The sequence below is a fragment of the Petaurus breviceps genome, unplaced genomic scaffold (assembly GCF_028583685.1).
Source record: "Petaurus breviceps papuanus isolate PSGF00001 unplaced genomic scaffold, PetGlider_PUasm1.0 214, whole genome shotgun sequence".
NCBI lineage: Eukaryota > Metazoa > Chordata > Mammalia > Diprotodontia > Petauridae > Petaurus > Petaurus breviceps.
This window is the reverse complement of record NW_027185863.1, coordinates 11,500,435-11,515,018: the sequence shown is the minus strand read 5'-3', so window position 1 is coordinate 11,515,018 and position 14,584 is coordinate 11,500,435. Positions and strand designations below refer to the sequence as shown.

General features: G+C 40.5%; 1 protein-coding gene across 1 annotated transcript in view; it reads left to right on the top strand.

Annotated features, from left to right (window-relative positions):
- Positions 1-14,584, top strand: part of ATP11A (ATPase phospholipid transporting 11A) — a 222,955-nt gene that overhangs the window by 185,523 nt on the left and 22,848 nt on the right. Inside the window, 6 exon segments of the mRNA XM_069094096.1 lie at positions 2,641-2,892; positions 6,081-6,255; positions 9,064-9,166; positions 9,493-9,638; positions 12,804-12,863; positions 13,925-14,052. Coding sequence (XP_068950197.1) covers positions 2,641-2,892; positions 6,081-6,255; positions 9,064-9,166; positions 9,493-9,638; positions 12,804-12,863; positions 13,925-14,052 — 864 coding nt within the window.

Below are 14,584 nucleotides of genomic sequence, written 5' to 3'. Positions count from 1 at the left end.
ACACTGCCCAAAGCAGTAAACTGTTGTATAATTTTGGTTTTATTGAGTGTTTTAAATTTGATATGATAGTAACATTTATCCTGTTTGATTTTATCCCTTTCTGAGCTTATTTTTTTTCTGTGTTTTTTAACATTTTATTGATGCATTTTGAAGGGCAGACATCTCTGTCACTGCACACTAATTTCAACACCTCCAAATTAAAAGAAGCCCTCCCTTAGATAGTCAAGCAAAACAATTCCAGGTATTAGCCATATGTTAGAATATAGATCTCATGCTGTCACTCTTGTCTGTGACCGCTCTGCTGAGAGCTGAGAGGGGGGTGGCCATGCTCATTGTCAATCCTCTATAAAGTTCGTTTGTGCATTGACCAGAATTCTGTGGTCTTTCCAAGCTGCTTTTCTTACCATCATTGTGGGCCTCATGGGCATTACTGTGAAAACACCACGTTTGTTATTTCTTATGACATACTAATATTCCTTCCCATTCATTTAACACAGTTCTTGAACAAGATGCTGACACATGAGTTCTTTATTTTTTTTCTGTTGAGTTGTGGACATGAATGTTTATTTAGTCTTTACCCATAATGCATGGGTGTGCCTCCAGATATACATATATTATGAGAGTGTAGGGAATAGAGCCGACCTTGGATGCAAGGACATCTGGGTTTGAGTCCCACTTCTGGCACAGGCTGGCTGTGTGACCTTGGGCAAGTAAGACATTTACCTATCAGAGCTCCAGGCAGCTGACGGAGACTTATCAGCTGCGGACAAAGTACTGACCTGCACTGGTAGAGAGAGTTCCCTTTTTCAGTGAAATCACATCCAGATAGACAGTCACATATAGAAGTGTAGATCTAACCCCCCCTTCCCCTTGCCCCCCACACCACAGTCTTAGTGCAGTTTTAAATATTTTAGGTTAAGATGTTTTAGGGAAATTGTGTGTGTGTGTGTGTGTGTGTGTGCGTCAAATACTTCACAATTGGTGGTTTCATCCGTGTGGTGATTTTTGTTGGTGCTACCACACAACTCTTTTCTTTTCCTCCCTTCTCTCCCCTCCTCCCTTATCTCACCCCAGTAGAGTTTTCACAAGACCTTTTGAACAAAATATTCATTCCCAATACTGGCCGCCTCTTGATGATAAACCTTTCTACATTCATTTTGCATGCTCACAGACTTCCAGTATGCCACCCAGACTTTTCTTCAAGTTTCCCTTTCTTGGTATAGGGGCAACCTGGTGGTACAATGGTTAGAGCACTGGGCTTTGAATCAGGGAGATCTGAGTTCATATGTAGCCTCAGAAACGTACTGGGTGTTGTGTGACCTGAGGCAAGTCACTTAACCCCTATTTGCCTCCATTCCTCAACTGTAAAATGGGACATGCTAGAGAAGGACACAGACAGCAAACCATGCCGGTATTTTTGCCAAGAAAACCCCACAGATAAGTCCGTAGGTTACAAAGAGTTGGACACGACTGAGCAAGACCAACAAAAATCTGCCAGCGCTTACCGTCTTCTGCCATTGCTTTTGATACCACCCAGAGATATCAGAAGCCGGAGTGTGATGGAGGCTGTACATACAGGTAGAAAATTGTATGTGTATCCATTTTATTTTACTGTATATATTTTTTATATTTTAATCATTTGATTTGTATGCATAATGATTAAAGATTGAATGTCCACATTTGTAAACAATCAGTAACAAATACATACACATGCATATATTTGTACCCCTCCCCCATATATGAACATACATACACACATCTACATGGGTGAGTGTATATGGACAGTGACTTTAGCAGTACATAATCTTTTTGTTTGTTTTTGGAGGTGGGAGACAGGGCAGTTGGGGTTAAGTGACTTGCCCAAGGTCACACAGCTGGTAAGTGTTAAGCGTCTGAGGCTAGATTTGAACTCAGGTCCTCCTGACTCCAGGGCCTGTGCTCTATTCACTGTGCCACCACAAATTTGAAAGCAGGAGATTGAAGGTTACAAAATAATATTCTCTGAAAATACCAACTACGGATTGTTATATGTTGCAAAAGTGACTGCTCACCTCTTAGAAAAATTATATAGCTTGGAAGATTTTTAAGTCTTTGTTAGGCTATAAGAAATCGTTATTGAGTCAAATTTTTTAGTTTTGAAATGCAGAATGAAAGAAGTAGATTGGAATTCATTTAGAAGGAATGAAGTAGAAAATGAAAAGTAGACAGTGAATTGAAAAGTATAAATAAAAAGCTGAAGAAAGTTACTACTTGGGGTTTTTTCTTTGGAAATGATTATAATCAGAGGGCTGGAAATGACTTTGATTCTGCCTAGGCCAAGGAAAGTCTCCATGTAGGACTTCCTCCACGAGATCCCTGTGAGACGAGTTGATAAGCATTGATTGTGCTGTGAAACAGGTCCCTCCATCCCCCAGAGAAGTAGTTAGTTAATACCCAATTTAGAAATGATAGCCTGATACTTGGAAAAAAGTTGCATCTAAAAGAAAAAACACTTTTTCTTTCTTAGTGTTTTGACCCCCAGAGATATTTCATGTTGCCTTTAAGTACCTCAGGACCAAAATATTTTGAGAGATTCACAAGACTTTGGCATTTTTTGTTCTGATTTGCTTTCTTGTCGATATTTATTATTTGCACCCCCAGCCTGCAGGAGAAAGCTGCCGACACCATTGAAGCTCTTCAGAAAGCAGGCATCAAGGTGTGGGTTCTGACGGGAGACAAGATGGAGACGGCAGCAGCCACGTGCTACGCGTGCAAGCTCTTCAGGAGGAACACCCAGCTGCTGGAGCTGACCACAAAGAAGATGGAGGAGCAGAGCTTGCACGATGTGCTGTTCGAGCTGAGCAAGACCGTCCTGCGCTACAATGGCAGCATGACCAGGGACAGCTTCTCAGGGCAAGTAACACCTTCATCGCTCCATCAGAGGGGGGTCCTGGGGCGTGCACGGTGCAGCTGCGCACGTGGCCATTGAGCCACAGGCTGCAGGTGGCCTCAGTCTGTCGTGGTCATGGGATCCCAGATGCCTCTGGGAGCATGGTCCCAAGAGCGGGCTGACGCCTGGGGGAGTTCTCGCCACTCTTTGCTTTGGACAGTTTTCTGTTCCTGGCTTTCTCTTAGAGCGGCGCTCCACTCCCTTCATGCCCATTCCAGGCCAGTGTTCAGAATCCATTCAGGTTCTTGCATTGTGATCACCATGGTATGGGCTACAGACTGTGGAGTATGGAAGAACCTGACAGATATCCAAGTTCTTCCTGTAGCCCTTACCCTTGGGATCACTCTTCTTCCATGATGGTTCAGCAGACATGTATTAAGCATTTACTGTATGCAAGGCCACTTGGCCCAGGACTAGACTGAACTTTCTCCTTAAGCCACCTTCTTTTTTCTTTTCCCTTCTCTTTAAGCCTTTTTCCTGCCTGGGCCCCAGGTTTACCACCTTTGACCTGTTCAAAACATTTTTCCTCAGCCATACATATGAACTGTCGAAGTTCCCCCTGACTTTTCCTAGTAAGTGTCCTCTGACTGGCCTTTCTCTTACTCCTTAGCACGCTGCTCTTTCAGTCTTTTTCACCAAGGGGAGGCTCTCCTGTTCTCCCAGCCCTGTTGTTTGATGTCTTTCTAAGAAGCTGGTTGCCTAAACTCTCTTTTCCCCACAGATTGACATTTTCCTTTATGGAATGTTTGCATCTAATTCACTTTCTTCATGTAGGCCTACCACCTCTGTCCCTTCAGGTTACGTTTACTCTTCTGCTCTGAGCCTTTATCTCCTAAACCAGAATATTCACAGTTAAATTTTCTGTCCTTATTTCCAAACTCAGCGAAACTTAATTGACTTTATTGGAACCTCCGTTGTCTTGAACGTTCTCCTAGCCATAGAGTGAATTGATCTGACCACAAGCATAAAGACTTACTCTGGGCCTGTCAGTGTGTTAGATGAGGGGTGTGGAGGTAAAGATGACACGCAGTCCCTGTCCTCAAGGAGCCTCCTTTCTTTCAGGGGGATACTATGTCTATGTAAGTTCAAGAACGTACAAAATATATCCAAGATAAATGCAAGGTACGTTTTGGGAGGGAAGCACCAGCACCTGGTGCAGTTACGAAATGCTTCATACCAAAGATGTTATGGATATGAGCCAAGGTTTTTATGACACAAGGGATTGTAAGAGGCCCAGGTGAGGATGTGAGGGACAGCTAGTGCCAAGTCCTGGGGCATGTGTGAGGAACAACCAGAAAGCCAGCTTGACATAAACAGTAGAGTGAGGGAAGAAGAAGAGCTTAGCAAGATCGGTCCATTGGGGCCAGATGGAGGATCTCAAACTTGATTCTAGAGGCAATAGGGAGCCATTGGACTTTATGGAGTAGGGGAAGGGCACAATCAGATGTGCATTTTAGGAAAATCATCCTGGTAGCTGTGAAGAGAATGGATTGGAGAAGGGAGAGCCTTATGGCAGAGGGACTCATCAGGAGGTTAGTACAGTACAGCCAGGAAGTGATGAAGGTCTACACAAAGGTGGGGGTGTGAGGAGGGAGAGAAGCACGTGCATACGGATGAGAGAGTCATCCTGAATAGAACCTGAAACCCTTAGAGACAGATAGTGGCCTTTCCCTACCGTCACAGAGTTGTCTTGCAAGCATAACTATTTTCTCATCTTTTCCCTCAAGTAGCTCAGCCAGAAATTAAAAATGCAGTAATGTAAGGAATGATAATCTCTGTCATGAGGCTTTGGATAATTTAACTTATCTTAAAGATTATTTCCTTATATAAAAAGTAAAGGGACTGAAATGGATGGTCTCATAGCTCACTTCCAATTCTAACATCATGGTGTCACGATTGAAATTAAGGTAAACTGAGGCAAGAAAATTCTGAGCATGTTCATTTTATTTTAGCTCCTCAGCAAGTAAGGCTTACAGATCATTTTTATAGGCAAAAAGAACATCCAAATTAGAAGGTCATACATGGGGAAAACAGCATGATTGGCTGGAGATCAGGTATGTGGGACTAGCAACCACCCCTCCCTCCATCTTGTTGCTGATTGATTATATCCACCTGCAAAGTTAGTTGGTAGTACATGAATAATATACGGGATTTCCTTGAAGGACAGAGATAAGAGACCAGCCTTCCTTCAAGGATAACTGTGGGATGGAGAAAACAGATTTCATTGTCACAAGAGCACACCACTGATTTCACAGAAAAACTGAACTTCCAAACTTGTGGACTTGTCAGCTTAGCCCAGAGACAAGGAAACAGGATATAAGTGATTATACAAAATGTTAGTGGTTAGTACAGAATAGAATCAATTACAAAATGTAATCCATTTTTTTTCACTAGTATCTACCTTTATTTACATTTAGTCCTTCTATGGAATGGGCTCTTTGAGTTGTTCTCATTTGTTGCTAAGAGAGAAGTCTAGGATAAGGAAGTAAGAACTGACAGGTATGGACAGGTATGTAAAAAGGAGTAATTCATGGCAAACACTTAAGTGAAAATGCCTTAGCATCCAAAGGTAGGTTATACGATAGGACTGTTTTTCCCATTAGTGGTGGAAGCTGTGCTGTGATCCATCCTATCTTGCTGACAGTGGGGACTTACAGAAGGCATTTATGAGAGAGAGATTGGAGCCCGGTTGCCATGGAATGAACCCATGCCTTAATCTTGTTAATGCTAGACTTTAACCAATTTAGAGAACTGAAGAAGTGCCCCAAAGACAGGATAGCTGAAAATTAGGACTTGGACTGGAAGATAGGGAAAGAGAACAGAAAAACTAGTAACCATAGAATTTGTAAGCATTTATGTTTATTTCAGAAGTAAAATATTGAAAACTTAGGTATCAAAATATTTTAAATAATTTTAAGTTAGGGATTTTCCTAAATTTAATGAAAAAAAGTTAAATTAGAACAGTTTAAAAAACAGTAAAAATAAGTCATTGAAGGTCTTGCATCAAACACTCTAAAGGATACCCAAGTTCCCTTAAGCCCATTGATGTATTATCATTGAGGTGTATAGGCCTCCAGTCCCTGATGCCAAGGGATGCCATGTCCCTCTCAAAAGATGAAGATTTAGCATTTGTTATTTGTGCATCCTGCAGACTTTCAACTGATATGCAAGATTTTGGTTTAATTATTGATGGAGCTGCATTGTCACTAATAATGAAGCCCCGACAAACTGGGAGCTCTGGAAACTACCGAGAGCTCTTCCTGGAAATCTGCAGGAACTGTAGCGCTGTGCTCTGCTGTCGGATGGCCCCTCTGCAGAAGGCCCAGGTTAGTGGATTTTTTCTGAATGACTCGACACGTGGCATCACTTTAGGTAAATGTTGAAAGTCATTACTCAGTTGTGACAACCTCTAATAATTTTAATGATGGCGTCTGTTGCTCCCCAATCCTCTATAAAATGAAAAATGACAGTAAAAAAAAATTACATACTAAAACTGGAAAGCGTGAAAACCTCCCGATAAGTGCAATTAAGTACTGATACATTAAAAAGGCTCCTTACTGTGCCTCTGTTTGTGATTTGTGTCTCTTTCACATATGCTTCATATATAAGCAGTAAATGAGCATGTTTAATAAACTTTTTTCCTGACTTTGTAGTGACTAGGGTAACGCTGTATGCCCTGTAGAATCTCTGTGAGTACGAGGTGCCTTACTGTGCGGCGGGTTTCTTCCATCTGTGGAGTGCTGGATAAACTACTTTACAATTCTCAAAACAAAATAAAACCAGAGACAAAATAATAGGCTGGCTAGTTAAATCTACACTAACAGAGAATAATCCTGTGCATGATCAAAAATAACAATATTCAAAAAATCATATACACTTTGTATTGGAAAGGTCTTGTGATACTATATTCATTGCTACATTGAAGTGTGATTGTTTCTCATGCCTACTAATTTGTAACGCTTTAATAAAACAAAATAAAATAAAAATGTTTGGAGGCGGCTAGGTGGTGCAGTGAATAGAGCACCAGCCCTGGAGTCAGGAGGACCTGAGTTCAAATCCGGCCTCAGACACTCAACACTTACTAGCTTTATGACCTTGGGCAAGTCACTTCACCACAATTGCCCTCCAAAAAGCAATAAAATAAAAATGCTAAATAAATAGTGTTGTTTCCACATCCTGCTTCCCTTTATCTTGGTCTTTGCACAGGTTCTGTCAGCTCTCAGTGAGATATAACTGTATAGCCCAAGACAGATGTTGGCCTTGCTAAAAATTTTAGTAGGGGCAGGAAGGTAGATGTTTTAAGTTAAAAAGATCTTCTCATATAGCACCTGCTGAGCTAAATAAATGTATATAGATACATAGGTATGTAATGTATTTGTAACTATTACATAGGTGGGTGCAAGATGTATATAATTTCTAGTCTTTCAAAACATAAGATCATTATGAAGAAAGCAAGTTAGCCTCATGTAAAAGTTTAGATTATAAATTCTTGGAGGACAGTGACTAATCATTTCTTTTATCACATCAATATAATGCCCATCATATATTAGGGAGTCAATAAATGCTTACTGATTAGTTGAAATCAGCTTAGGAAAGTAATGGGAATTAGGGACTGTACCCATGTGATTTCATTGCTAGAAGGAACTCTCCCAAGTTGGGAAACACCTTCTCCCAAAGTAACTCAGCATCCAAAGCAGAGATGTCAGGCACTCGTGTGTCACGTGAAACTCTGGAGTATAGCCAGAAGCAGACGGAAATGTGATTGGGAAATATTTAACAAAATAAATAAAACTGAGTAAAGGAGAAGGTGTAAGTCAGCCTAGAACCTGCATGGATCATCTCTCCAGCATCTGTCAGATGGGACATGAAACCCTCTCTGTTACACCATGCTGCCTTTCAGCAGTTTGCAGATACACCCGAGACCGTAGTCCACGTGCTTATAAAACTGAATGGGCTCTCAGAGGTGTTCCAGTTCAGCAGCTTCACTTTACGGATGACAAAACTGAGTTCTTGACTGATCAAGTGACTTGCTCAAGGTCAGATAACTGGCAAATAGTGAAGCTGGAATTTGAAAATAGGTAATATCCTCCAACTTGAGATTCTACCAGTGCCCGTTCTTTGGCATGGATGTGCTATCCAGGAGTGGCTGTCCATGACTTTGTGACACACGTCCTGTGGTGTTGTCTAAGGCCAAGAGCTCCATCAGTTTGCAGGGCAGTTTTCTCGGGGACGTCCCCACATACCTCCCACGGAGCAGAACACAAAGAGCCAAGGTAGAATATTAGGAACAACCAACTCTGCCCTGGCTCTCCTCCTCTTTCTCCTTCCAGCATACCCATGTACCCATGCATCCACTGGATTTGGGGCTACTCTAGACGTAGATTTTTGCTTTGCTTGCTGTTATAGGCTGTCTCCGAGCAGCCTTAAAATGGGAGGGAGGCTGACGCATAAGATATATTGATACCATCCATGTCCTCTAGGACTTGATGGGATAGCTCTGATATGAGGCCTTGAAGAGGATTTCGGGAATATTCAGAATTCTTTTAATAGTTGTCTTGCAGCTTGAGAGACAACAAAGCATATAGCATCACACATTGTATATAATTTGAAGGGGAGTTAGAGGAAATATGCTAAGGAGATATTTCCTTGGGTCAAGTTTGCTTTCTAAATATATGGTGAAGCTGAAAGATAATTTTTCATTGAGCAAAGTTTTAGAAAATTGTTCATTCTGATTCTAACTTTTGAAGACTATCTTGGAACAGCAGGTTGCTAATATTGCCTGTATTTTCCCATATGGATTCAAAGTGTGAAATATATAAATAAAAATATATTTTATCTGATATTTCCTTCTTGAGAATTTTCTGACACGTTCCCTTCAACATATTTCAAAGTACTACCTTAGATTTCTTTTTTCCGTCTTCAAAGGAGGCAAAATGCCTCATGTAAAGAATTACCATGAGACAGGTTATTTTTATCTATCGTCAATTGAATCACCACTATTATAAATGGGTTAAAATCCTTTAAAAAGAAGTACTGTGACATATCCATGTTGCTGTTGGGTAGTCACTGGACAAACCAAGAGCAGCATATGTGACATAAAAGAGTGATTCTACCTTGTTTTCTGTTTTTTCCAGATCGTTAAATTGATTAAATTTTCTAAGGAGCACCCTATTACTCTAGCCATTGGGGATGGCGCCAATGACGTCAGCATGATCCTAGAAGCACATGTGGGCATAGGTAAGCCTTTTGCACCTTCACCTCTTTTGTCCACATACTTGGATAACTTTCATCATGATGGAGACGAATTAAGACAAAGGTCACACTAAAGAATGTAAGTGACATTTTGAAACCAGAAGCAGACAGTTCCTCTCTGAAGAATTTATGGATAAGAAGGCAATAAGAATCTAACATGTTATCCAAGTATTTGCAGAAGCATATGTCCTTTAATTTGTGGACATTTGGGAGACATATTTAATATTACTCACCCAATATCAGTCCTTCTTCTGTATTTATAGAGTTGAATGTGTTTCCCAAATGCATCCCAATGAATTATTATCTTATAGGAGTCATTGGAAAAGAAGGTCGTCAAGCTGCCAGGAACAGTGACTATGCAATACCGAAATTTAAACACTTAAAGAAGATGATTCTTGTCCATGGACATTTTTATTACATTAGGATATCTGAACTTGTGCAATACTTCTTTTATAAGGTGAGAAAAGTTTCCCTGCTGTTATCTCTTGTTTCAGTTGAATGCTACACGTACGAAATGGCACAGTTGTTGAAATGGCTTGAAACCACAGGGACAGACTGTCTAAAAATAGATGAGACAATGGGGAAGGGACAGTGAAGCATCTCTTGGAATAATCTTTTCTTCACTAAAGAAGAAATTCATCTAAATCTCCCCATGTTAATGGAAAAATGTGAAAATTCTTATTCTCTCCCAACCTATGAATCCATAAGTGGCATAATATTGGGGGGAGGGTTGAATGTTTTGAATAGTTCTTTCTTCTTTCAGTTCTACTCTTTTCCATTGTATATTTTAATACAATGTCATAGAGTGGAAAAGAAAATTCAGTTTAGGGTCAGAAGACCAGCCAGGCTTTACAGCCTGTCACTTATTCACTATAACAGAAGGCAAGCCCCTTAATCCCTGTGAGCCTCAGTTTCCTCATCTGTAAAATACAGATGATCATATTTCCGCTAGCGCTTTCACAGGTTATTGTGGAAATCCCTTCTTTATCCTTTTACGTCTTTGCTAAAAGAGCCTTCCTGAAGCACCGGACAGATGATGTCATTCACTTGTTCATAATCGCCCGGTGATTTCCCGTTGCCTGAGTGATAAAGCACAGTCTCCTTAGTCTGGCCTAGGTAACACCTCCTGCCGGAAAGTCTCCCTAGCTCTACTAGGAGGCCTCTCTTCCTCCTCAGATCCTTCTGTGTTTGTTTATCGGTTTATTCTTTATATACAGCATAGCAAAATTACGTTGGACAGAGACTGTTGTTCGTGTCTTTGTGTTTCAGGGCTTATACAGAGGAAGCGCTTGATAAATGTGTGCTCAATTTCATTAGATTGACATTCAAGGCCCTCTATCTGGCTTCAGCCCAACTGTCCCGCCTTATTTCCTGCTGCTTCCCCGCCTGTCCTTTATGCTCCAGCCAAGCTAGATTATTAACCATTTCCTTCTCCTCTCACACCCAGCCTCACTCCTTGTATCTGTGCCTATGCTCCTTGCCTCGTATACGAAATGGACTTCCTCTGTGTCTCTCCCTGTGGAAATCTTTCTGTTAAGTGCAGGCCCAGCTCACATGCTGCCCCCTCTCAGGAGGATGTGTTTCATGAGACCCCTTTCTATGGACTTTCCAGGCAGAAAACATTCCTCCTTCCCAAGGATTTCATACTTCTCCCTTGAGTCTTTCCTATGTACTTTTTTCATTCCGACTTGTATTTATGTATTTGTGTATGTCTTGCCTTTCTAGTAAATACAGTGCCACCTATAGAATTTTTCATCCTTATATCTCCACAACCTAGTTCAGTGCCTTACACATAGACATTTAATACATGTTGGTCAAACAAATGACTAAAGTGCTTCATAACTACAAACATCAGCCAGATTTTTTTGTGCAGTCTGATGGTAAACATTTTTCACACAAGTATTTTTTTTACATTTTGTCAAATATTTCCTAGTTACATGTAAAAAAATTAGCATATATTTTTTAAAATTTTGAGTTCCAAATTTTCTCCCTTCTTCCCCATCCCTTGAGAAGACAAGCAATATGATACCATTTATCCATGTGAAATCATGCAAAACATATTTCTACATTAGCCATGTGTAGTACCAGGGCAATATTCATAGCACCTATGATGACTATAAATATGCCAGCATAGGTCTTAATCACAAAATATAACAGACTCTCCATATATAAGACAGAAGCAAAACATTTATTCAGACATCAGAAAACCAAATCCCAAAGCCAGAAAGCTGAATCCATCATAGCAACAAAGAAGTTAATACACCGTAACACAACAGAGAGCCACACTGTCCTTTGGCCTTGCCACAAACGAACACTCATGAGCCTAGCTGTTAGAGCAGGGAGCAAACAAATACTCACAAACCTAGCTGTCTCCTTGAGTGCATCCTCTCTTCCCTCCCGCTCTAACTGCTCTGACTCCCAGCTTCCTATGGGCTCTGCTCTACCCTTCAGCAAGTTTCTCTTAACACAGTCTCCATGTAATTACATTCTTCCTATTAGGGGACAGGGAAGATCTTCAGATTCCATTACACCATGTTACAAAAGAAAACACACCCAAAAACTCCCCCCAAAAAATGAAGTAAAAAAAGTATGCTTCAGTTTGCATTCAGACATCATCAGTTCTCTCTCCAGAGGTGAACAGTATTTTTCATCATGGATTCTTGGGAATTATATTGAATCATTATATTGAGCAGAGTAGCTAAGTTTTTCACAGTTGATCATCCTCACGATATTGCTGTTACCATTTACAATGTTCTCCAGGTTCTGCTGGCTTCACTTTGCATCAGTTCATTTATGTCTTTCCAGGTTTTTCTGAAATTATCCTGCTCCTCATTTCTTATAGCACAATAATATTCCATTACAATCATATACCACAACTTATTCAGCCATTCCCCAATTAATGGGCATCCCCACAATTTCCAGTTTTGTGCCCTGGTAAACATTTATTAAGCACACATTCTTTGTGCTAGGCACCATGCCAAGTTCTGGAAATTCACCTAGAGGTGAAAAGGAAGTCCTTACTCTCAACGTACTGACATGCTAGCTCCACATAAAAGGATGCTATTATTTTCTCCATTTACAGATGAGCAACTAAGGGAAAAAGAGAGTAAGTTATGCTGTGAAGGAAAACACAGGTCAAAACAAAAACAAAACCCAACATCCATGAAAAAAAAGTAGGCTTTAATTTCACTCAGAGACCATTAATTATTTCTTTCTTTGGAGGTAAATGATTTTTTTATTCAGAGCAGTTAGATTGACTTACCCTGGATCACAGAGCTAGGAAGTGTCTGCTCTCAGGTCCTCCTGTCTAGCACTGTATCCACTTTGGCACCTAGCTTCAGCCAATCTGGTAGCAAATCTGGTAAATTTCTCTTTGACATTTTTATTTCCACAAAGCCAGGGCATTACTGTGTATTTATCAGATGCCAAAGAAATAAAATACAAATTAATTTTTAAAACGTGTTACTTGCTACTCTGTGGGCCCAAGTCTTATTTCAGGGCCTCCCTTGAACCTCCCCCAAATAATGAGGTATTACACAGGCCACTAAAACAACCTTCACAAGGAGGAAAACCATATGAAATGTGTGCTTTGACTGATAAACATTTTTCATTTCTCTTTCAGAATGTCTGCTTCATTTTCCCTCAGTTTTTATACCAGTTCTTCTGTGGATTTTCACAACAGGTGAGTTCCAAAAATCTAAATGAAGACTTTGCCTAGCCTGATTCTTTTTTTCCCAGCATATTGAGAGAATGAGGGTAGGCTGTCATTGGCATGCAAAAGATCACCTTTGCAAGAGAGTGAGGAGGGAGACAGAGAAGGATTGATGGAGAAGACAGAGGCTATCTTCCATCATGATCACTCTCTGAATTGTGTGTGTGTGTGTTTCCTTATCCCTGCAGAACCAAGATAGCATTTCACTTTGGTGGGTCTCATTGAATTTTATAGCTCCCCAAAATACCTCAAAGTATTTTAAATATTCTGACACTAATATAGTGCTTGCTTCCTATGTAAACATAACGATGATTGAGTGACTAATTCTCTGCTGGGCCTGGGTAAAAAGCAAACAGGGTTGCTTCCCCACTTTAGTTTGATAGAGTAGCTTGTACCTCCTGATCCCAAGAGTCAGATGCGTCCCAGTGTGCCTTCAATCCAAATCCCTTTGCACCACCCTTTTTGGTGAGTTTTGTTAGCATATACTATAGCAAGACGGGTAATCCTGGGATGATAGGGTGAGGACATCCCCTTAAGCATTATTGGGAACCCTTCGCTTTTCATAAGGACTCTTCACCAATCTACATTGTTAAGAGCAATTTTAATTGTCAGTGTTTTGGTGGTCATTGGTATTTGATCTCTAAATATGTGCTAAGATGAGATAGTCATCCTGGGATTATAGGTGAGGACGGCCCATTAGTCATTATTGGGAAACGTTCCTTTTCCAAGGGACTCTAAAGCTATTGGCATCATCAAGTACAATTTTAATTCTGACTACATAAGAGTTTAGATGAAGGCCCTGATTAGTCTACCTTATGCAGGATGTCCCAAAAATCTTAGTACGTTTGTAAGTAGTAAGTTACTGCTAACAATTGCTATATTCACAGGTCCCTAGTGTATGTGGTTCTTTGTAGAATCAAACCATTCCTAGGTATAGTAGATGTGCATTTTGACCGTTTTTGTTTTTTAAATACAAAAGTGTATTTATATGTTGTTTTAAAAAAAGAAAAACCATTCTTTTCTTTCTTCAGCCTTTATATGATACCGCGTATCTAACACTGTACAATATCAGTTTCACTTCCCTCCCCATCCTCATGTACAGTCTGATGGAACAGCACGTCACCAGTGATATGCTCAAGAGAGACCCTTCGCTGTACAGGTAAAGTCACCGCTTTAGTCACAGCTTAGTAGAATGACTTGTTGAGAGCGTCTGCTGTGGGGACGAATAATGTACATTCATTATATTACATGGTTGGTGTCACATTCAGCGTGCACATTAAGTCATTCTATGTCTTATGTTTTCTGATTGAGTTCTAACTCTGAAACAGAGCAACCAAAGCTGATGGTTATATAGCCCTTTAACGTCTGTAGAGTGTCATGCACACTTGAGAGCATTTGACTTCATGGATTCCCTGCCTAGGTTTCCCTTAAAAAGAAAACAAAAGGTGTGTTACTTCAGAGGGGAAAGAGAATTGTTTGTCTTTTAGTGACTCTCACCTCACTTGACCTCTTGATGCCAAAGGGAGTCCTTCTGTCTTTTTTTTTTTTTTAAACAAAACTGGATCTTTGATTTCATTGGTTTGGGGAACTCTCAAAGACAGTTCTCTTGGCCATTGCTGAGCAGAGCCTGCCCTGTGACTTAGAACCCAGGAGAATTACCTGGTGGGCCAGGGCACTAAGAAAAGTTATCT